Consider the following 23277-nt stretch of genomic DNA (forward strand, 5'->3'; position numbering starts at 1 on the left):
TATGTGTTAGTTGTCCATGTGCAAAGTTGTTAAATAAATTAAACAATTAAACCCACAGACTCTTCATGGCTTGTACCCACCACTTTCTCAATGCTAAACCAATATTGTGAGTTAATTAAATAAAGTTATGTCAATACTATCGGCATGTTCGAGAGTGAATAATATGATGAAACTAAATGATGCCTGAGAGTGAAATGAAAAGCAATTGAGAAAGACTAAGGATGAGTACTGTGTTGTTTCCATACTTTGAAGAAATGAATCATTTTTTTAAAAAAATAAAAAATTGGAGAAATAGAAAATAGAATGCAGCAAAACTTATTTACTAATTTTTTTTTTCCAAATTGAAAAATGGAGAATATTTTTTTAGAATTTGGAGAATCCATTTAACTAATTCCATCTCCAAATTTGAAAAAAAAAAAAAAAAGGAAAAAGTAGATCCACACTTCAATCCCTTAAACAACATTTCTAACCCATTTTTCATTGAAAAATTGAATACTATAAAAAATGAAAAATTTAAGAAATGAAAAATGGAAAACATAGGGGAATTCTTCAAAGCTATTTAAGATCTCTCTCAAATGACAATAATTATGAAGAATTACCCGCTCAAGTTTAAAATTCTAAAACGGGATGTACTTGTATGTGAAGAATTAATATCCTTTGATTGGAGTGTCACTATACCCAATCTATGGACTTGGGTTCAAAGTGCGCTGTAGACATTGGTGTATGTGTATCTGTATGTTTGTGAATTTTTATATCTTGTATTATGAAATTCTGTATTTTAAGAGTACAAATTTTGTACCCAAAAAAATTAGTAATTGTATCTTGTGTTATGAGATTATATATCTTACAAGTATGAATTTTATACCTCATCATTTCGATTCAGAATGCATAATGCTATGTGGACCCTGATCCATGATATAAAATGTCGTGACTACCGTAGTATTGTGTTGGATAATTGTAAAGGTAGTAAATGGGCCAAGTAAGTGCTATAAGTATATAACTCAGGGGTAAAAAGTGTCATTTTCCCTTATTATTATTATTATTATTATTATTATTATTATTCTCACTTTATTCTCAGTAATTCATCTCCCATAAAATTGCAATTCCTTTCTAACCCGAGATGGATTCCGAGATTGTTGTGCAGTCAATTCATTCTAGTATTACAAATATATCAGTGCTCAGAATAATTATTGAGGACCGTAAGGTTTTGGTTAGTGTTTTGATTTTATTTATGTTGTACTTGCCTCCAATTTGATTTAATTAATGAAATACAAGTTTACTTTAAAAAATTAAATAAAGGTATAGGGAATAATTGAAGATTACAGATATAATTTCCCAAAAGGAATATTATATTACTTTAGTACAGAGAACATATTACTTCCTTTAGTCAAAAGAAAAGAAAAGGATCAGAACTAAAGAGAGCCAATGCATTTCTTTTAACTAAATTATATTATTGCTTCTAGGACAGTAGGACACATACATATATTATAAGCTAGATAGCTACCAGATCGGAAGAAATATAATGATGATGACCTCATCAGAAAAAGAAATAGTGATGAAGAACACATTGTTTGAAGCGTGCATGAAGCAACAATGGGAGAGAGTTTCATCCATATACCACCGCTCTGGAGCGGTTGCTTGGAAGGCAAAAATTACAAAATCAGGAGACACCGTTCTCCACATTCTCATCAACTGTTACCACCCTGCAGGCTCCAAAAACCTTCTTCAACATATCAAGAACATGGTGGATATGTTAGAAGATGATGATGAGGCATTGAGAGTGTTGAAATTGCAGAATGAGAGAGGTGACACTCCTCTTCACCTTGCTGCTCGCCTTGGAAACACTGAAATCTGCAAACATATTCTCTCCAGACCTCAAAATCAAGGCAAAGCGTTCGAGCTGATCAGAGAGCGCAACTTTAAGAAGGAGACGCCATTGTTCTTGGCGGCGCATCGTGGCAAGATGGAGGCTTTTCGGTTCCTGCTCACAGTGTTCAAGAAGGAAAACCACAATCCAATTGATATTTGCAGACAGGAAAATGGGGATACTATTCTTCACTCAGCTCTCTCTGGAGAGTACTTTGGTGTGTTTCCATCTTTCTTAACAAACACCTTAGCTTCCTTAGCTTCCTTCTGAATTTAATTACTTGAACTAACAGAAATGGCGTACGAGATAATCAGTGAACTTCCAGAACTTGGCAATTATGTGAATGAGGATGGGATATCTCCTCTACATATTCTAGCCACAAAACCACATGCATTCAAAAGCAGCAGTTATCTAGGATCTGTTGATCTCATCATCTACCACAGTACAAATCTATACAACTAACAATATTTTATTATACATACATACATATGACACTGCTGGAAATTATGGAATTTCTGACCACCTGAAAGTGATCTTAAATCAAGTCGAAAGCCTTATTACAACCACTTTTGGTATCCCGAAAAACCTTTATTGCTATTTCCGACCACTTTTTGCTTTCAACTTGATAACTTTCAGGTGGTCGGAAATTCCAAAATTTCCATCAGTGTGATTTCTTTCTTTTTTATTTTATATATATACTTTGATGTGTCTACAAGCTTAGTATATATTGGTTTTTGTCTTTTTCATTTAATTTTTCTCGCTAGGTGCTACTGTTAGAAGCCTAAAAAGGGCAAAACAATCTGCTGAGGATGATGAAATTCTTAACAACTTCCCAGCAAACTGGTGGACACTAGTGGAATTCTTCAAGTTTGTCGGGAAATGCATTTCCAGGCTTTTTGGTGGGTACATAATGCATGTTTAACTGTCTTCTTTTACTTGAGATTTATATGCATGCATATATGTTTTTCCATTTAACATTTATTTGTTGCAGGAATAGGTAGTTCCTGTAGCAGAACATTCGCGGATCAAAATGATCCAGAAGAAGGTGGGTATAGTAGAAGCTAAGTTTAATTTGCAGCTTGTGTTATATACATGATCATAGTTAAGTTCCTGATCGACCGATCGATCAAGATTAGATTCTTCTCTTTTTACGTACTTGTTATTGGAATAGGTAATGCTAGTAGGGAAAGAGATGCAAATAAAAATGATCCCACAGAACAAGAAAGCTGGAAATCTGGAAACTTCAAATGTACAGAGGTAGCAGAGCACAAAGTCAGATTCTGTCAAATATCAACAAGAAGAACTCAAGGCACATTGCCGGAAAATTACACCACAACTGTTATGCTTTTCAAGCTTCTGATGAAGGTTGTGTTGATTATATTGGGAACCGGTCAGTGTATAGTGGTTTGAGTTTTTTAATGATTTGGTTTCCTTCCTTAGCTTCCTTCCATTAATGACTAAACTGTATGTGATATATATATAGGATTTGGAAGGATAAGGAAAATTAAGGACAAGAAGGAAATGAACACGTGGGCAGTCCAGATCATGAATGAACTGATTGAGAAAGAATCTAGCTACAAGTACCAGTATACTGGGGGGAGACCTCCAGAAGATGCTGCAAGAGAATCTACTGGAATTGAACCACCAACCACTCCACCCACAATAGATGAATCACCAACTTCAACCAATTCTGCAAAACCTGAAACCATTATGAAGAAAAATGAGAATGAATTGGGTAAAAATTCGATATGTACTCAATTTAATTTCTTGATGCATGCATGCATATATAGTTTAACCTCCCATGACTGCATAAGAACTAATTTGGTGCATTAAAAAATAAATTTATAGATAAGATTAATTATTAAGAGAATTAAGCAAGTGTACACGCTTGTATACATCAAAATGTTCCCTATGCACACATACATTTTTAATTATCCAATTAATTTCATCATAGATCTATTTTTTAACACCAGATTGGTGGAGAGATTTTATATATATATATATATATATATATATATATATATATATATATATATATATATATATGGAAACCCTTTATTCACTGCTGGGAATCAAAGAATTTCCGACCACCTGAAAGTGAACTTAAATCAAGTAGGAAGCTCTGGTTTCGATTACTTTTAAGATCCGGAAAAACCTTTGTTGCTATTTCCGACCATCACCAACCACTAGAATGGTGGTCGGAAATAGCATCCAATTTTGTAAAGTAGTCAGAAATAGCATCCAATTTTGTAAAGTGATCGGAAAAATCTGCTACTAGAAAGATTGGCGGAAATTCCCAATTCGTTTAAACAATTTAAACTGCCGAAATTTTTTTTCCGACCACCTATACTCTGTGGTCGGTATTTCTTACCTATTTCTCCACCATAATCTTTCAATGAAAAATTGAAGAAATATTACTTTTTTACCATTTTTTAAGTGGTCGAAAAATCAAAGATTTCCAGCAGTGATTCTTATATATATATATATATATATATATATATATATATTCCCATCCAGCTGATGCAACTTTGAAGTTAATTGGGCACATACATACAGAGACAAACGAGAACAAGGAGACACCTTTATTAGTAGCAGCTAAGGTTGGAATTAAGGAGATTGTAGAGAAAATACTTGAAACATTCCCAGTTGCCATTCAAGATGCGGATGCTAATGAGAAGAACGTCTTACTTCTAGCTATAGAGAACAGGCAAACCGCGGTTTATGATTTCCTACTAGAGAAGAAAAAATCACTACCAGAATTTGTGTATTATCAAGTGGATAACGAGGGAAACAGTGCAGTGCACCTTGCTGCAATGTACAATGGTCAGCAGAATTGGCGCATGCCTGGTGCTGCATTGCAATTGCAAGGAGAATTGAAATGGTACAAGGTATATACTATAATATGTTATATTATTATATTACATTATGCGGGGATATATGGATAATATCATATAAGGAAGGGATCAGGTGCGGGGAAGACTTCTCAGTTGTGCGGGTGAATGCACATTAAACATTAATCTGACGCACTTAAAGTACAAAAACACGCACATTAAGCACACAAACAAAATACCTTAAGCACAAATCCACGCATGTTAAGCACAAAAGTCACGCACCTTAAGCACAAAACTCACGCACCTTAATAAGCACAAGACTCATGCACCTGAAGTACAAAACTCAGGCATTTTAAATCCACACAACCACACGCACGGGAGACATTTACCCGCACTGAAACTTAATTGATATCATATATGAATGAATGAATGAATGAATGAATGCAGTACGTGAAGGGACATATGGCACGAGAATCCTATGTTCGTTTCAACAACAAAGGACAGGTTCCAGAGGAAGTGTTCAAAGAGACACATGCTGATCTTACCAAAAGCGGCACCAAATGGTTGGTCACCACTTCCAACTCCTGCTCTGTCATTGCTGCGCTGATTGCAACTGTCGCATTTGCTACATCAGCAACCATCCCTGGAGGGGTGGATGATAAGACTGGGCGTCCCATTCTTAAAGGCCAGCCCGCCTTTGATGCATTCGCAGTCTCATCACTCATAGCTCTGGGCTTCTCAGTCACCGCTCTCGTCTTCTTCCTCGCAATCCTCACCTCCCGCTGCCAACAAAAGGATTTCAAGAACAATCTCCCCAGGAAGCTGCTGCTTGGACTCACCTGTCTCTTCACCTCAATCGCTGCCATCTTGATCTCCTTCTGTGCTGGCCATTTCTTCGTCCTCACCGATCATATCAAACTCGCCGCTTTCCCAATATACATCCTCACATGCTTGCCTGTCACACTTTTTGCCTTGAATCAACTCCCCCTCTACATGGATCTCTTCAGCTCAATTTTCCAATCTGTTCATTTCCGCAGCTTCAAAGTCTCATATGCCACCAACCACTTCAAGGACAAACCTTTGCTCGATATTTCTTTCACTCCCAAGAATCAAGCGTTCCGTGTAATTCTCCATGATCTTCAAAAATTTATTTCCCAGGCAGAGCAGAATCAAGGTTTGTCAAATCTTGATCGATATGTTGATTGATTGATTCATTAATACCCGCCCCTGTTGGGTGTGAGTTCTTGTGTCATTTCTACTCACTGTTTTGTTTTCACTTAATTGTCATATACATGTACTGATGAGTTCCATCCAGTATGAGCTATTATAATATTTGACAAATTCATTTTTAAATGAATTGAAATTACCAACTTAGCTAGCTCCGAAATTTGTTAAAATTAAATATCATAAAAATATCAATAACCAAGCTTTGTTTACCATATTAATTTTTTGGTCAATTTTAATAAAGAATTACTCACTAGATGTGTTCTATTTAGTAAAATTTTTAAGACTCGCATTGAATTATAATTTCCATTCTTTCAAAAAACTATTATTTAACTGCTCATAAATTGTTTTTCCTAGTATTTGGACCCCTGCTGAAAGTTGAGTATAAGTGGTGATGGAATGGAGAGAAGTGCAAGTGAATATTCTCACACCAGATATTGTCTCGAAGAGTGATCAAAAAATAGGTTGAATAATAGGTGATTAAGCACAAGAGTGTAGATACTTTGGAAGGTAGTTACAAGAATGAGTTGTGTGATATGAAGGAACAACTAAGGGTGTGTTTGGAAACCTGAAAATGACTTCTGAAAAATGTTTTCTGGAAGATGAGTCATTTTTCAGAAAACATTTTCTTTTTCAGTGTTTGGTTGCATTTCAGAAAACTATATTAATGTGTTTGGATCATTTTCTAAAAAATGGACAGAATTGTACTTAAAAAACATTAATATTATTTATATTTTTTTTTAAAAAAAAAGAGCAATGGTTTCATTAAAAATAAAATAAAATGAAAATTAGTTTCCAAACTTGGAAAATATTAATAGGTAAAATAATGAGGGCATTTTAGTCATTTTATTTTTTTTCTTTTCTTTTCTACATGTTTCCCAGAGAGTTCTGATGGTGCCATGCGCTTTCCGACCCCACAATCCCGAATATCAGGTGGCTCATATTGGTCGCCGCCTCCGTGGCGACATCGGCCTCTAGCTCGGATTCTCCGACGTTGGCCAAATCAGAAGACAAGGGACAATTACGTGCGTTGGGGATCAAAACAATCCCCATGAAGAACACTACGCCGGAAACTAGCAAAGCCTTGATAAGGCCAACAACCAGAGCATTCCCACTCGCCGGAGAATATGTCATCTCGATAGGAAAACTAAGGAGCTAATTAAATTAAAATCATGTAAAAATATAAGTCAAACCAGACCAAATTCTATCTGGGTTACGTTGTAGATACCTGTTAAAATGAGATCAAATTCTATTTGGATGACGCTTCCATAGTTCACATACACAACTGAATCGCTTCGCCTGTACGCTTGAACCGCTTCGCCTGTACGCTTGAGCCGCTTCGCCTTTCCCCCTTGAGCGGCCTCGCATGTACGCTCGATGGCCCTGTACAATTTGCTGCATTCGAAGCCGTCGCTAGAGAACTCGCAGGAAACATGGTAGATTCGTCGGAGAAGACAGAAAAGAGAAATAAAATGACTAAAATACCCTCAAGTAAATTTCATAGTTAAGGTACTAAATTAATAATTTTGAGAGTCAGAGATTTGGCCGGTAATTTCGCCGGCGTGACCAAAATTGATATAAATTGCATGCATAGTTAAGGTACTAAATTAATAGTTTTGAGAGTCCGGGATTGTAATTAACACAAGTTCAATAGTTAGTGGACCAAAAATGAAATTTCCTCAAGTAATATGTTATTAATTTTATGTGTATTTAGTTATAAATATTAGATTGAGAAGACCAATTTGCAAGCTAATGAGTTGATCACTACCGATACCTATGTTGAGGTATAGAGAATTCACTATTAATATTGTTGATCCAAATATTTTTACAATCCTTAGCAGCTTTATAGTCTTTTATTGGATTTTGGCTCTGTGGGCAGATCATCATATTGCGCGCTATTTATTAGCGACTTTATAGTCTTTCTTTGCTCTAGCTTTGCACCATCTACTCTGCATCTTCATGAAACTCTGTCATGAATCAATGAAAACATATAAGGATATGATGAAACTAAATAAATTAAAGTTCGGAGGCTAAGCACCTTGTGCTCAATTGACACCTTTGTGACTCTCATTGAGAGAAGGTCACATGATCGAATCCTGGTGGTGTGATATTGATCTACTCTTTGAGCTACAACTGATTGAGAAAGAGAAATAGAGAGAGACCTCTCTTGTAGTCTTGTGTCTTTCTCAATGACAACTATATTCTCATTTCGAAGTGAAATAAAAAGCAATTGATAAAGACAAAAGGAGAGAGACCTCTCTTGTGTTTTTCTCAATGACAACCATATTCTCATGTAGAAATGGCCTGCAAGTTTTGATGGACAGATTTGGGAAAATCTCCATAAAATCCACGACATTGAATATACTGTATATTTACCCACACTAAAATGTTTGAAGATTCCAAGCCTTTTCATAATCATCCCATGCCCTGAATAACCATAGGTATCTCAAATGGATATGAACAACATTCTTCCTTCATGAATGGAAATAAGGAGCATAGAGTACCCTCAATATAGGCTGAAAAATTCCAAATTTAAATGTTTGCTCAACCTCGTAAAATAGAAGATGGACCCGGCTGTTTTTTTAACAAGAATGTCTCCCAATTGTCTCAAATACAAAACCATAAAGATTTGCATGCCTTTTCACAAAATAAATATTAGATGAAGAAGAGCAAGCTAATGCAGCTACGTTGAAGTTAAAGAGAATTCATCACTATTAATATTGTTGATCAGATCAAAATATTTTTACAATTCTTAAATCCATATATCTAGCAAGCCTTAAATCCAGCAGATTATATTGTTCATTCCTAAAAGCAGATACAAGACAGTAATTTAATATAGTAATCTATATCCTATTCAAATTTGCAGCTGAAGAACCTGTGTACCAAAAACCATTTCAAAGACCAAAATTGCAAAAACAGCGACAGCAGCAATCTGCTCTTCCCATACCTATTGGATTTTGGTTCTCGGAGGGCCGATCATCTACTCCTCATCTTCATCAAACTAACCTTCATCGGGGTAATCTTCAAGCTAGAGAGCGAGGATTTCATGAATCAATGAAAAAAAATTAGGATGTGATGAAACTAAATGAAGTTGGGAGAAAAATTAAAGGAGACTGAAATAAAAAGCAATTGAGAAAAAGAAATGGAGATTGATCGAGAGACCTTTCTTGTGTTTTTCTCAATGACAGCCATATTCTCGTTTCCATAGTCATGCTGGTCAGCCTGAATTTGCTTTGCTGACATCACTGCGGAAGGATGACACCCCTCTAATTGGATTAAGTTCAATGTTGGAATTTCTGCAAAGCTATTCGAGATTTCTCTCAATCCAGAGCATGAGTAAAGGAATAGGCGCTCGAGTTTTGGAAAATTATCAGCACCAGCTTCCCAATGCTTGAGATTAGCATACCAAATTTTCAAACAAATTAAGTGGCAGAATTTCACATTCTCTGGTACTTCCCACTTTTTGCAAAGGTCATAATACCTTAACTTGAGCACCTCAAGCCTTGGTAACTTGCTCAAAACATTAATTGCCTTCCACTCACATTTCACAAAATCAAACATCAACTTCCTAATGTTTTTAAAGAGAATAATATTGTTAACGATTTGAGCTGTCATATCCGGAATTTCAACGTCCAAATCAACAAAAAGAGAAACTCTCGAGCTGCTGTAAACAGACAATGTTCTTAATGCAATCATTGGGGTTGTCTATAGTAATAGATACCTTCTTTAGGTATGGAACTTTTGTTAAAGACTCTTGGTTGCATTGACTAGCCCGCAAACTATTAATGACCTGCAAGTTTTGATGAACAGATTTGGGAAAAGGTCCATAAATTGTACAACAGCGAATATACTGTAGTTGTGGAAACTCCAATTGCCTCCATCCAATATCTTCATACGCACTACATGTTTGAAGATTCCAAGCGTTGGAGAATAATGAATCACAACGACTTAATTCCATAGGAAAATCACAGTCGTTGGCCGACAAATGAGATATCCATAGGTATCTCAAATGGATATGAACAGTCCGACTTGGGGAATAGAATTCAGTAACATAGAGTACCCTCAATAAGCTGAAAAATTCCAAATTTATTGAACGTTGGAGCCACACCCGATCCGAAAAATAAAAGATGGACCGACAGTGTTTTGACAGAGAATGTAAGGCAGAGATCGATGTCCGAATCTTGAAATGACACCCTTTCGATTCTTATCCAACGGACACCTTTCTCAGGAAAATTGGAACTACTTTCATCAGCAACATGCAAAAGACTCTGGCTTTGACCTTCTCTTACACAAAAGGCATGCAATAAATCATGTACTCTAAACTCCTTTATTTTTCTTCCACAACTACTTCGTTCACTTACAAGAATTAAATTTCTATCCATAAGTTCATTTATATACCTTTTAGCCACCGCTTCAAAACTCTCATTCTTGAATGCCTTTACAAGTCCTTCAGCAGCCCATAACCTTGCAAGGTTGTTAGCATTGATCTTATAATCTTCTGGAAAAACTCCTAAATATAAAAAGCAAGCTTTCAAATTATGGGACAAGTGACTATAACTCAATGAGAAGATTCTCCAACATTCTTCATCTTCTAGAGTTGATGTTGAAGAACTTATTAGAGCATTACACTACTACAGAAAACGGTTTTAACGTCGGTTAAAATACCCCATTTAAAGTCGGTTATCTTTCGACGTCGACTTAAAAGACGCCGTAAGTAAATGATACGACGTCGGTTGAACAACCGACGTCGTATGTAACATACGGCGTCGGGTTGTAGGTAAAAGCCGACGCCGTATATATATACATATATATATATATATATATACATATATATATATATATATATATATATATATATATATATATATATATATATATATATATATATATATATATATATATATATATATATATATATTTTAAAAAAATAATAATTTACATACGACGTCGGCTTTTAGGTAAAAGCCGAAGCCGTATATATTTATTATTTTTTAAAAAAAAAATAATTAACCTACGGTGTCGGTTTTTAGGTAAAAGCCGATGCCGTATATATATATATATATATATATATATATATATATATATATATATATATATATATATATATATATATATATATATATATATATATATATTTTAAAAATAATTTACATACGACGTCGGCTTTTAGGTAAAAGCCGAAGCCGTATATATTTATTATTTTTTAAAAAAATAATAATTAACCTACGGCGTCGGTTTTTAGGTAAAAACCGACGCCGTATATATATATATTTTTTTAAAAAAAATAATAACATACGGCGTCGGCTTTTACCTAAAAACCGACGCCATATGTTATTATTTTTTTATTTATTTATATGCGTTTTATGTTTTCTACCCAACATGTATCAATTTTCAAATCCTGCGCGGCTAGCAATTTAACATTCAACATTCAACATTCAACATCAACTAATTTATTAAACTAATTCAAACTGTTAAACATGAAACTAATATAAAGAACACAATTCATTAAGCTAATTCAAGCTACTAAACATAAAACTAATATAAGTACCACAATTCAACAAAACTACTAAACATTAAGCCAATAAACATAAACTAATTTTAAACGTAAAGTATCAAACTATTAAACATGAAACTAATATAAAGAACACAATTCATTAAGCTAATTCAAGCTACTTGAAAAAGCCCGTGTATCTTGAAATCAATTTAACACTAAGGATTCTACTTGATTTTATATTACGAGACAATTTCGCTGTTTAATTAAATCAATTCAATCAACATATAAATAACGAAATTGAAAGCGTAAATAAAGTAAAGACACAGTAGAATTGTTACGCAGTTCGGAGCTCCTTCTCCTACGTCTGCGGGGCAACCCACGTCTGCCCAATCCACTAGATGTTCACCACAGAGTATTACAAGAGGTAACTACAAACGGCTCACAGCCTTTACCACTACAACTCTTCTAAAACACATACTCAGGACTGAACCGTGCATGCCATAAACATCTTTGGTGTAGCACTTCAGCTGTCACAGGTACTGATTTGTAGTACAGATTTAAATCACAAATAATATAATCAATATTAACGCAGTAATGTAGGAAGCTTGCATATGAGATCAAAATTTCAGAATTGGGAACTTCCTCTTTCGTTTTCCCTTCCTTATATACTGTACGCAACTCCCATTTCACCAAGCCTTAATTGTAGCTTCATATGTGGCTTGAATTCTTCTCAACCACTCATTCATTAAATGAGATCTTCAGACTTGCTTCTTTGTCCAATTCATTAACAATAAATCTCCACCACACATTTTAGCTTGGTCCAATAATACTAATTACAAATCAATTTTAATTAACATTACATATTAATAAAATAAACTAATAAATTAGCCAATCTAATGTGTATTATTTTGTACACTTACAATCTCCCCCTTTGGCAATTTATTTGGTAAAACAATAGTATCATTATACTTTGGGAAAAGGAATGAATATTCTATTAACATCCCATAGTATACGTACTGAACATATAAAGAAAACAAATGTGAAATTAAATTCTCTTAAGACCAGACCAAAGCTTATTTGTGTGTGGGATTTTATTTTGAACCTTGGTTGATGTTGACTCACAAACTTCATCCAATTAATAAATAGTGAATCATGCATGAAATAGTGTTGTATCAAACATACCATATATGTCACGCTTTCCGTACTGAAATTTGAATTACTCCCCCTAACTTGGAGCTTTCCTTTCTTCATATGCATTCCAAATAAACCCAATTCATGCAGTCAACATACCAAATATACCAAGACATTCATACTTTCATACTTAATTCATTCATAGTCATACCAAAAAATATTTATATAGTACCAAATTATTAATATACCATCCGAACCAAAATATTCCAAAAACCAAAAACTTACCAAATATCCAAACATTTCAAAATACTCCCCTTTTCTCCAATACTCCCCCTTTGTTTATGCCAAATAAATGACAAACAAACCGGTGAACATCATTTTAGTGGATTGGATTAACTTGCAGACGGGGTGCCCGACTCAGATTCATCACTCTCAGAAATAGAACCAGTGCCAGCGCCAGGGTTAGATCGAATCTGAGCATAGATAGCCTCCATTCTGGCGATTTCTTCCAACTGAGCACTCAACAATTGTTCTAAGCCATCAATGGTTATTTGTTGAGAAGCAACCGAGGTTCGGACTTGCGCAATTGACGCTTGAAGAGTGAGAACAATTTGACGGCGATCCATGAGCGTTGGAGGTTCCTTGATAGCTGTCGTAGGACGGGGATTCGGTGCAGAGGCAGTGTCAGCTGATGATGCAGGGGCAGACACAGAGGGCGTGGCAGTTGGTGCGCCGGTAGTGATCAAAAGCGTAGCTCTATCATCATAGTGATCCTTGTTCGTCAACCGATCATCATATTTATAGACTAAGGCATTAGCAATCACCTCCTCATCTGTGTAGGGCTTGAACCCGTGTTCCTGTAGAAGTCCAAAAATGAGACTAGGAAACGGTAGGTGTACCTTAGGTTCCCTATGTCGCACAAATTGAGCAAGATGGCCAAAGATGATTTCTCCAAGATTGAGAGGGAGCCGGTTCCTGATCTTGTAGAGAAGGGAAGCAAGCTGGTCAGACACAAGATGATGACGAACAGCCGGCATCCAATTTGTTGAGGCTAGCCGTAACAGAACAGAGTAGACAGTGGTGAGCTTTAAGCTTTCAAGTCCGGTGTTTGGCCAAGTGACGACCTTGTTGTGAGTTAAAGCAGCGGCTAGGAGATTAGGACTCGGGTCAGGAGCAGCTTGATGATTTGGAGTACCCAAATAGGAATTAATCGCTGCCGGACTTAAGGGATACCATTTATCCCGAATAAAGACTTGTTGAAATCGCGGTGACCCCTCCGAAAACGTATCCAATGTTAAATTCGTGTAGAACTCGGCAGTTAGCCATCTGGAATACGGGCCAATATGGACAAGTGAGGCAAGCAGGTATTGATCTCGCAAAATAGGCACAATGTTGCATTTTTCTGTCAATTCCTCCACATTGATGGATTTCTCCAGAATAAAATCCCTAGTAGCATGAACATTCCAGTCAGACATCAAATCTGGAGACAGTAAAATAGGATGATATTTCTTCTTGGGTTGTTTCATCTTTGAGCCAGAGCGGGCAGTAGCAGCTGCTGGAGCAGGGGCCGGACTATGTACTGGGCCTGAAACTGATCTGGACCTTGTCATTCTGGGTGGCAATGTGGACCCTCTTTTTGATTTCTTGGACTCAGACAAGTAGACAACGTCCTCCAATGCTCCAATTTTTCTTTTCTCGGCTGTACCTGAAACAGCAATTTTTTCTTTCCCTTTTCGGGAAGATTTGCCCACGGGCACAGAGGTAATGGGAACACAATCATGTGAGGTGGGCACAGGGATGGGAACCTCTGCAGATTTCGAGACTGGAATAGTTATGGGAATAGAATATGCAGCACACGCCATGGGAGACACATATTGGTTAATATTTCGAATGGTGAAGGGAGATGACACAGCATGCATTAAATCAGATAATGGCACAAGATTTTCAGGTAATTTATGTGAGGAAGAATCATACGGATCACCTTGTAAAGGAATGGAAGGGGCACACAAATCACTCAAGGTAGACACAAACTGATTTGGCATAGAGATATTGAAATCTAAATTTCTAGAAGCAGAAACTAATTCATCTAAAGGTGAAGATACTACCATGGTTTTCGGGGATGAGACCTTCAACTCAGATTGTGGCGGAGGCGGTATGGTTGATTCGGCCGGAAAAGTCCACGGCTCCACAGATATGAACCTAGCTAGAGCTTGGATCTGTTTGATTTCCCTGTCCGAGAGTCCTTCAAGAAGGCCTGCATGTTGCTTGATCGTTGCGAGAACTCGATCCGTATCATCAGATGTAAGCGGAGATTCAGCGTTGATGATGTGTCGAAAAAGCTCCAATCTTTCGGATTTGGTTGTGAAAATGGCGAAAGGATTGTCGTCTTCCATTATTGAAGGTTCAATGTTTGAGAGTGGTAAAGATGAAGATGAATGGTGTGGGTTTGGCGTGTAAGAGCAAGAAAGACAAGAAGGCTTTTTAATTAATGAGCTTCTCAAAAGTTGTGATGGATGGGATGAGTGATGTGACTAGTTTGTAGGGGTAGTAGTAGAGTCATAGTAGGAGAGAGTGGTGGAAGTTGTTTGAACTTAATATTTCAATATATATTATGTAATGGTGGAATTAATATATAGATAAATAAGGTAGCCGAGCCGGTTAAGGAAATAGGCAGGTATATGGGCGAGAAGAATTAAAACTACGTTGGAGAGCTTTTTTTTTTTTTTTTTTTTTTTTTTTTTTTGAATTTTCCTGCAACAAATAAATGACAACTACGTTAAATAAAATTAATTAGCGATTATTTGTTGTACCTGGTGTTGATGATTAAGCTGTAGGATTGCAAACACCAAGGGCAGCTCTAAGCAGTTCAAATCTCGATTTATCTAGCGGCTTGGTGAATAGATCTGCAAGATTTTTATCTGTTGGAGTATATTCCAAGATAATTTCTTTCTCTTCGACTAGCTCTCGAATAAAGTGGTGTCGAATGTCTATGTGTTTCGTCCTGGAGTGCTGGACTGGATTTTTTGAGATGTTGATTGCGCTGGTGTTGTCACAGAACAATGTCATACTTTGTTGTTCTATACCATAGTCAGTTAACATCTGACGCATCCAGAGTAATTGTGTACAACAACTACCCGCCGCTATATACTCAACTTCAACTGTGCTGAGTGAAATCGAGTTCTGCTTTTTGCTTAGCCAGGCGACTAGATTTTTTCCGATAAAAAAACATCCGCCTGATGTACTTTTTCTGTCGTCAGCATTTCCTGCCCAGTCAGCATCACTGTATCCTGCAAGATTCAGATTAGTATCGTTCGAGTACCAAATACCATAATTTATCGTACCTTTAACGTATTTTATAATATGCTTTACCGCCTTTAGGTGTGACTCTTTTGGATCGGCTTGATAGCGTGCACACATACCAACACTTACCATAATATCTGGTCGACTGGCTGTTAAGTACAATAGGCTGCCTATCATACTTCTGTACATAGTGGAGTCTCCAGATGTGCCTTTTTCATCTTTGAACAATTTTGAAGTCGTAGAGATAGGAGTACGGGCATCTTTTGCAGATTCAAGCCCAAATTTGGATAGAAGATTTTTCGCATATTTTTCTTGCGAAATAAAAATCCCTTCTTTAGTTTGACTTACTTGTAGACCAAGAAAATAGGTTACTTCGCCTATCATGCTCATTTCAAACTCTTGTTGCATTACCTTGACTAGCTGGTCTGTCTCTCCTGGTTGTGTGGATCCAAAAACGATATCATCTACATACACTTGAGCAATTGTTATGTGTTTACCTGATCGTTTTATAAATAACGTTTTGTCTGATCCTCCTCTTTTGTAGTTGTTCTGAAGAAGATATTGAGTAAGTCTTTCATACCAGGCTCTTGGGGCCTGTTTTAAGCCATAGAGAGCTTTTTGTAATTTGTAGACATATTCTGGATAATGGGGATCTTCAAACCCTTTTGGCTGAGCAACGTATATGTCTTCTGAGAGATAGCCATTTAAGAAGGCTGTTTTAACGTCCATCTGAAACAACTTGAATTTTAGGGCACAGGCAATCGATAGGAGTAGTCGTATTGACTCTAGCGTGCAACAGGGGCAAAAGTTTCGTCGTAGTCGATTCCTTCAATTTGGGAGTAGCCTTGGGCTACAAGTCGTGCTTTATTTCTAGCAATGTTGCCAGCTGCATCGGTTTTGTTGCGAAAGATCCATTTGGTACCTACAACATTGACATTGTCAGGTTTGGGAATTAGAGACCATACCTTATTTCGTTCGAACTGTCCCAGTTCTTCTTGCATGGCCTTGATCCAGTGTTCGTCTGTTAGAGCTTCTTTGACATTCTTGGGTTCGATTTGTGAAGTATAACAAGAATATCCCGCTAATTGAAGGTAATCACGTTTCGATTTACCTCTGGTTTTTACGCCGGAACTAGGATCTCCAATTACGTTTTGTATTGGATGAGCTTTCTGGATGCGAGTAGGGATATCAATGTTACCATGATCAGTGTCAGATTCAGACTCAGACTCAGTTTCTTGCTCTGGTAGAGTTGACATGGGAGATGGCATAGGAGACTCTGGATTAGGTTCTGGACAACTTGTGTCAGGTTCTGTCATTGGTCTAGGCTGAGACGTTGTGATAATATCACTTGGTTGATCATCGATTACAACATTTGTGGACTCCATAATGGTTTTGGTAACTTTGTTGTATACACGATATGCCCTGCTGTTCGTTGAGTAGCCGAGGAAGATGCCTTCATCGCTTTTTGTTTCAAACTTTGCGACAAGGTTTCGATCCTTCAAGATAAAACAGCGTGATCCGGAAACGTGAAAATATTTAATGTTTGGTTTCTTACCTTTCCATAATGTATACGGAGTCTGATTCGTGCTTGGACGTAGATAGACCCGATTGATGATGTGACATGCAGTGTTCACAGCTTCTGCCCAAAATTTTTGAGGTAGTCCTTTGGCATTGAGCAGAACTCGTCCCATTTCTTGAATTGTGCGGTTCTTCCGTTCAACAACTCCGTTTTGTTGAGGTTTTTTCGGTGCTGAGTATTCATGTGTGATTCCTGTTTTGGTTGCAGAAGGTATCGAACAGATTGTTGTCGAATTCTCGTCCGTGATCACTTCGAATTCGAATGATGGGCTCATTTCTTTCTTTTTGGAGTTTTAATGCTAAAGTTTTGAAAGCTTCGAGGGTCTCAGACTTGTCCCTGAGAAAGGTAACCCAAGAAAAACGAGAATAATCATCTACACAAACAAGTATGTATTTCTTACCTCCAACACTTTCTGTTTGAGTTGGACCAATGAGATCCATGTGGATCAGTTCCAAGCAGTGACTCGTGTTTATAGTGTGTTGTGCTGGATGAGAGGATTTGGTTTGCTTTCCTGCTTGACATGCACCACATATGGTTGGTTTGACTTTCAGCTTGGGTAATCCACGAACACCTTCGATTTTCACAAGTTTGTCAAGAAGTCTGTAACTTAGATGTCCTAGCTTTTGGTGCCAAAGCTCAGTTTCATCTACATTTATCCTGCAATACAAAACATTGTTAGTAAGAATATAGCAATTGTCAGTTGACCTTGTACCTTCCATAACACATTGATTTGCTTTGTCTAGGACACTGCAACTATTTTTGTTGAAGCTCACGTTCCAGTTCTGGTCACATAGTTGACTTATACTTATAAGATTTGCATGAAGTCCTTTGACTAGTAGAACTTTCTCCAGTTTTGGCAGACCAACTACGTTTAGTGTGCCTATACCAGTGACTTGTCCTTTTATACCGTCGCGAAATGTAACTTCACCTTTGCTTGTGTTTACGTTACTCAGAAATTTAGCATTTCCTGTCATGTGACGTGAACACCCACTATCGAAGTACCATTTTTCTTCTCGGCCTGTACTCTTAGAGTGGAAAGATACGAATGAGATATAATCTGTCTTTTTCACCCAGATTTGTCTTGTAAAGGGAATGTTCTTGTGTTTGAATTTCTCGATTCTTTGATCCTTGTAGAAGTAGTAGCATTCCGGTCTGGTGTGACCCCGTAACCTGCAATAATGACATACTGGGTTATAGGATTTATAGTACGGCTTGAGTGATCTTACTGTACCAACGCGATGTGTCGTTGTGCTAGATTCTGGAATATCTCCTCGACCAGGACCTGACGCTTTGACAAACACTGTTTTATCCTTTGAGCTGTTTCCTGTGAATCCTAGACCAAATTTTGTAGATGTCTTTCTTCCAGACTCAAGGATCTCATCAAGAGTAGACGTGGTATCCATCATTTGGATTTGGCATTTGTAGGTGTTCAGCTCCTGCTTCAGAGTCTGTACCTCTTGTTTCAGTCTTTCTTCTCGGGCCAATGCCTCTTTGAGAAGTAGATCCCTGTCAGCTATTTGAGTTTGATACACTTTCTTTGCGTTTGTTACAATCCCTATTTCACTAGTTAATCTACGATTTTCTTTTCTTAGTGCTGCCCATTTGGGATACAATTTATTAAACTCAATTTCAAAAGATGATTCACTTGACTCTAAATCTTCTGCAGAATTATACTCGCCTCCTTCTGAGTCAGCAACATCTTCATGACACGGTTTAGCAGCCATATGTGCAGTAAAGGCAACAAAATTCCCAAAAATTTCGTCTGAGTCAGATCCTCCTGTTTCACCGTCCGAGTCATTATCACTCCAAGTAACTGCTGACATGGATTTCTTGCGTCGAAGATAGGTGGGGCACTCTGCTTGTACATGTCCGAAGCCCTCACATTCATAGCATCTGATCCCTTTACTGGTGGATTTCTCTTTGGACTGTCCTGGACGTGAACCAGAAGACTTGAAGGTTGATGAACCGGATTTAGAACTCGCTTTAGATGATGACGCCCCCTTGTGCATATTCTTGTTTCGTGAACCTTTTGACACCTGTTTCAAAAGTTTAGAAAATTGTTTAGTAAGAAATACAACTGGATCATCACCTATTTCATCTAAGTCAGGTGCACAATTATTTTCTTCAGCGGTGAATGCTACTGTTTTTTGTTTTTTTTTGTGTGATCTGTTAAGATTTCCATCTCATAAGTTCTTAGATTCCCCATTAGTTGTGTTACAGTCTTTTTCTCCCAGTTTTCATGTTCCTGGATTGCTGTAACTTTCATCCGGAACCGAGGTAGCAGTGATCGTAGAATTTTTTTCACCAACTTTTCTTGAGTGAACGGTTCTCCGAGGACCATAGCTCGATTTGCTAGCTCTTGCACACGAGTGTGGAAGGTCACGATGTTTTCATCTTCATTCATCCGGAGCTCCTCGAAGTCTGACTGTACCAGTTGCAGTTTCGATTGTTTTACCGACGATGTGCCTTCATAGGTAGCCTCTAGTGCTTCCCATGCACCTTTAGCTGAATCATGGCCTGCAACAATAAGAAATTGACTTTCATGAATTAGCCCATAAATAATATCTAGTGCCTTATCATTGTGTCTAGCACTCGTTTTCTCAGCTTGGGTCCATTCATTTTCAGGTTTCATCACTCGAGTTTCATCCTCACTGGAACTAGCTTTGGTTGGATGATCCCAGCCTGTTACAATGATACACCATACTGCTTCACCTTGTGCTTTGAGATGAGTACGCGTGCGCACCTTCCAATATGCATAGTTGTCACCGACTAGCTGGGGAAGAGCTTTAGTATGCTCCATTCTGTAACACTCAATAACCCATGAGATTGAACAATTTAACAAAATCAGAAATAATAATACTAACCGCTGAAGGATTGAGATCAAGGGGCACGGAGTAGCCAGATCGTCAGACTAATAACTTAAGTCTGGAGGCTTTGATACCAACTGAAAAAGCCCGTGTATCTTGAAATCAATTTAACACTAAGGATTCTACTTGATTTTATATTACGAGACAATTTCGCTGTTTAATTAAATCAATTCAATCAACATATAAATAACGAAATTGAAAGCGTAAATAAAGTAAAGACACAGTAGAATTGTTACGCAGTTCGGAGCTCCTTCTCCTACGTCTGCGGGGCAACCCACGTCTGCCCAATCCACTAGATGTTCACCACAGAGTATTACAAGAGGTAACTACAAACGGCTCACAGCCTTTACAACTACAACTCTTCTAAAACACCTACTCAGGACTGAACCGTGCATGCCATAAACATCTTTGGTGTAGCACTTCAGCTGTCACAGGTACTGATTTGTAGTACAGATTTAAATCACAAATAATATAATCAATATTAACGCAGTAATGTAGGAAGCTTGCATATGAGATCAGAATTTCAGAATTGGGAACTTCCTCTTTCGTTTTCCCTTCCTTATATACTGTACGCAACTCCCATTTCACCAAGCCTTGATTGTAGCTTCATATGTGGCTTGAATTCTTCTTAACCACTCATTTATTAAATGAGATCTTCAGACTTGCTTCTTTGTCCAATTCATTAACAATAAATCTCCACCACACATTTTAGCTTGGTCCAATAATACTAATTACAAATCAATTTTAATTAACATTACATATTAATAAAATAAACTAATAAATTAGCCTATCTAATGTGTACTATTTTGTACACTTACACTACAAAACATAAAACTAATATAAGTACCACAATTCAACAAAACTACTAAACATTAAGCCAATAAACATAAACTAATTTTAAACGTAAAGTATCAACTAAGAAGCGTTTTATTAACCCATTCATCAATAAGAAACTTAGACCATTTGTCTCTAACTTCATCAATCTCTTTTTTGTTGTAGGGCAATCTTCCTTGTCTTTCCAAAGCCTACAAAGTTCAAAAGAAATAAAATTAATAAATAAGCAAGTATTTTTAAACATTTGAAGCCAAAAGATATATTAAGAAATTACTTGCCTTATCCATTCCTTTGCTTAGATTGTTGGAAACAATTTCCAACATGAACTTCATCACATAATAACCACATTCGCTGGTTCCCTTTTGTATAGCACACTACATTGAATTACAATAAAAATAAAATAAATTAATAAAAAAAACAATAAGTTTGCATGTTTTACAAAGTGAATGAAGTACTTACCGAACATATAGTCCATTTTGGTGAACGATTTTGTTTCTTTCCACTTATCATGTTTGTTGCAGTCATACACCTATTAATATAAGACATAGAATATATATAAATACTTGGCATCACTAGTTTAATGATAACTACTAATTAATTATATAAATTTACATACGTTTCCATTATATGTTTAATGTCTTCACGCGGCCCATGACCAAGTGAATCAAACCAAAAAAATTCATTTAGTCGAGGACAAATCGCCATCAACATCCAATGCTCACTACAAATAAATAATTTATTAGTTTTAAGTGAATATAATATATAATAAAAATATATTATATATAAGTATTTTTATTTAAAACGTAATTAATACTTACTTGAGAACATATGGGGCTAAGTATACCAATTTCTTCCCCGACTGCATGGTGGCATTTATATATGATTTCCTGTCTTCCATATTATTCATTTGTGCTTGAATCCAATATGGATCTAGGAAGCCATACGTGTCTTTTGATGCCAACTCAAAACTAATGTAAATACCCCTATTCACAAACACAACCAATTATATATAGATTACCAACTATATAAATATAAAACTATTATGAATAAATAATACTAAAGAACTTATTACCTCATAAAGAACTGAACTAGAGAAACATCGATGGTCTCCATATTTAAGAAACGCATTATCTCATCACTTAGAAGGTGCAAGTCATAGTCAATGTTGCCCATAATACCACGAGCCACATGGACCACAAGAGGGTGTTCAAAACGGCGAGCTATTGAAAAGGCCTTTTTGCATCCATCAGTCAAAGAATCATCATCAGGTATAGTGAATTGTTGATCAACGGATTGCACACCCGAATGAAAAATCAATTTGGTCTTTTCTTTTGACTGTGAATTATAATACAAGTAAGAATTATTATTTTTAAAAGTAAATTACTTACTATTTTAAAATAGAAATATTTTCAGTATACATACCACATCAGCTTTAGTACATAACTAACCAGCTTCTTTGGCCAAGCAATAAAGTGTTGAATTGCATCACCTACAAGCTGAACCTCACTGGTGGGGATTGGTACATGTGCACTTGGATCACTAACTTCATTTACGCTCACCTTCACATGATTTATATCCAGTACAACCCCATGAACCTGTCCACCACTGTAAGCTGTCCCATATGCTACTGGACGTCTAATTGGATCTTCTAAGAACAGTTGACATCGTGCCCCTAACTACAATAATTTTTAATTAAAAATCATATAAAATTTTATTGATAAATAATAATAAGATAACTTTAAACGAATACTTACAGCCGATAAATTACTAAAAGGGTCTGGGGAACTAGCTTTGTCACTTGGAGGTAGTGACACAACATCCACACATACGTCATCCACCTGCTTTGCTTGTAAAGGAGTCTGCATAGCACTAAATTTCAACATCATACTAGTTATTTTTGCCTCAAATTGCTCAGTTAATCGTTGACCAAATTCCTCCCGTTCAGAAATATTTTGCTGCTTTTGTTTCTCTAACGCTACTGCAACAGCATCATCAACCATTTGTTGAACATCTTCAGGAGGCTTTTCGCGACATTTTGCATGGCCAAATACACTTTTGAAGCCATGTCCTCTTCCCATGGCTCTAACACGTCCAGAATGCTCATCAGTACCCAATGCAACAGTCAATGAATCTTGTCTTCCTTTCTCAAC

The 23277-nt window shown here is 36.7% G+C and overlaps 3 protein-coding genes across 3 annotated transcripts in view; 1 reads left to right on the top strand and 2 right to left on the bottom strand.

The window, feature by feature from the left end:
• LOC109175190 (disease resistance protein RPP13-like) overlaps positions 1–23277 on the bottom strand; it is a 175606-nt gene that overhangs the window by 50917 nt on the left and 101412 nt on the right. The gene's annotated exons all lie outside the window — the stretch shown is intronic.
• LOC109175152 lies at positions 1529–6035 on the top strand. Its single transcript, XM_019324405.1, has 8 exons — positions 1529–2084; positions 2160–2309; positions 2632–2766; positions 2859–2912; positions 3039–3257; positions 3351–3602; positions 4424–4755; positions 5146–6035. The coding sequence occupies exons 1-8, from the start codon at positions 1529–1531 to the stop codon at positions 5902–5904; spliced, it is 2457 nt and encodes an 818-aa protein (XP_019179950.1). The 3' UTR covers positions 5905–6035.
• LOC109175153 (disease resistance protein RPP13-like) overlaps positions 9966–23277 on the bottom strand; it is a 32701-nt gene continuing 19389 nt past the window's right edge. The window contains exon 3 of the mRNA XM_019324406.1: positions 9966–10432. Coding sequence (XP_019179951.1) covers positions 9966–10432 — 467 coding nt within the window. The remainder of the gene's footprint in view (positions 10433–23277) is intronic.

The sequence above is a fragment of the Ipomoea nil genome, unplaced genomic scaffold (genome assembly GCF_001879475.1).
Source record: "Ipomoea nil cultivar Tokyo-kokei standard unplaced genomic scaffold, Asagao_1.1 scaffold0684, whole genome shotgun sequence".
NCBI classification, from domain to species: domain Eukaryota; kingdom Viridiplantae; phylum Streptophyta; class Magnoliopsida; order Solanales; family Convolvulaceae; genus Ipomoea; species Ipomoea nil.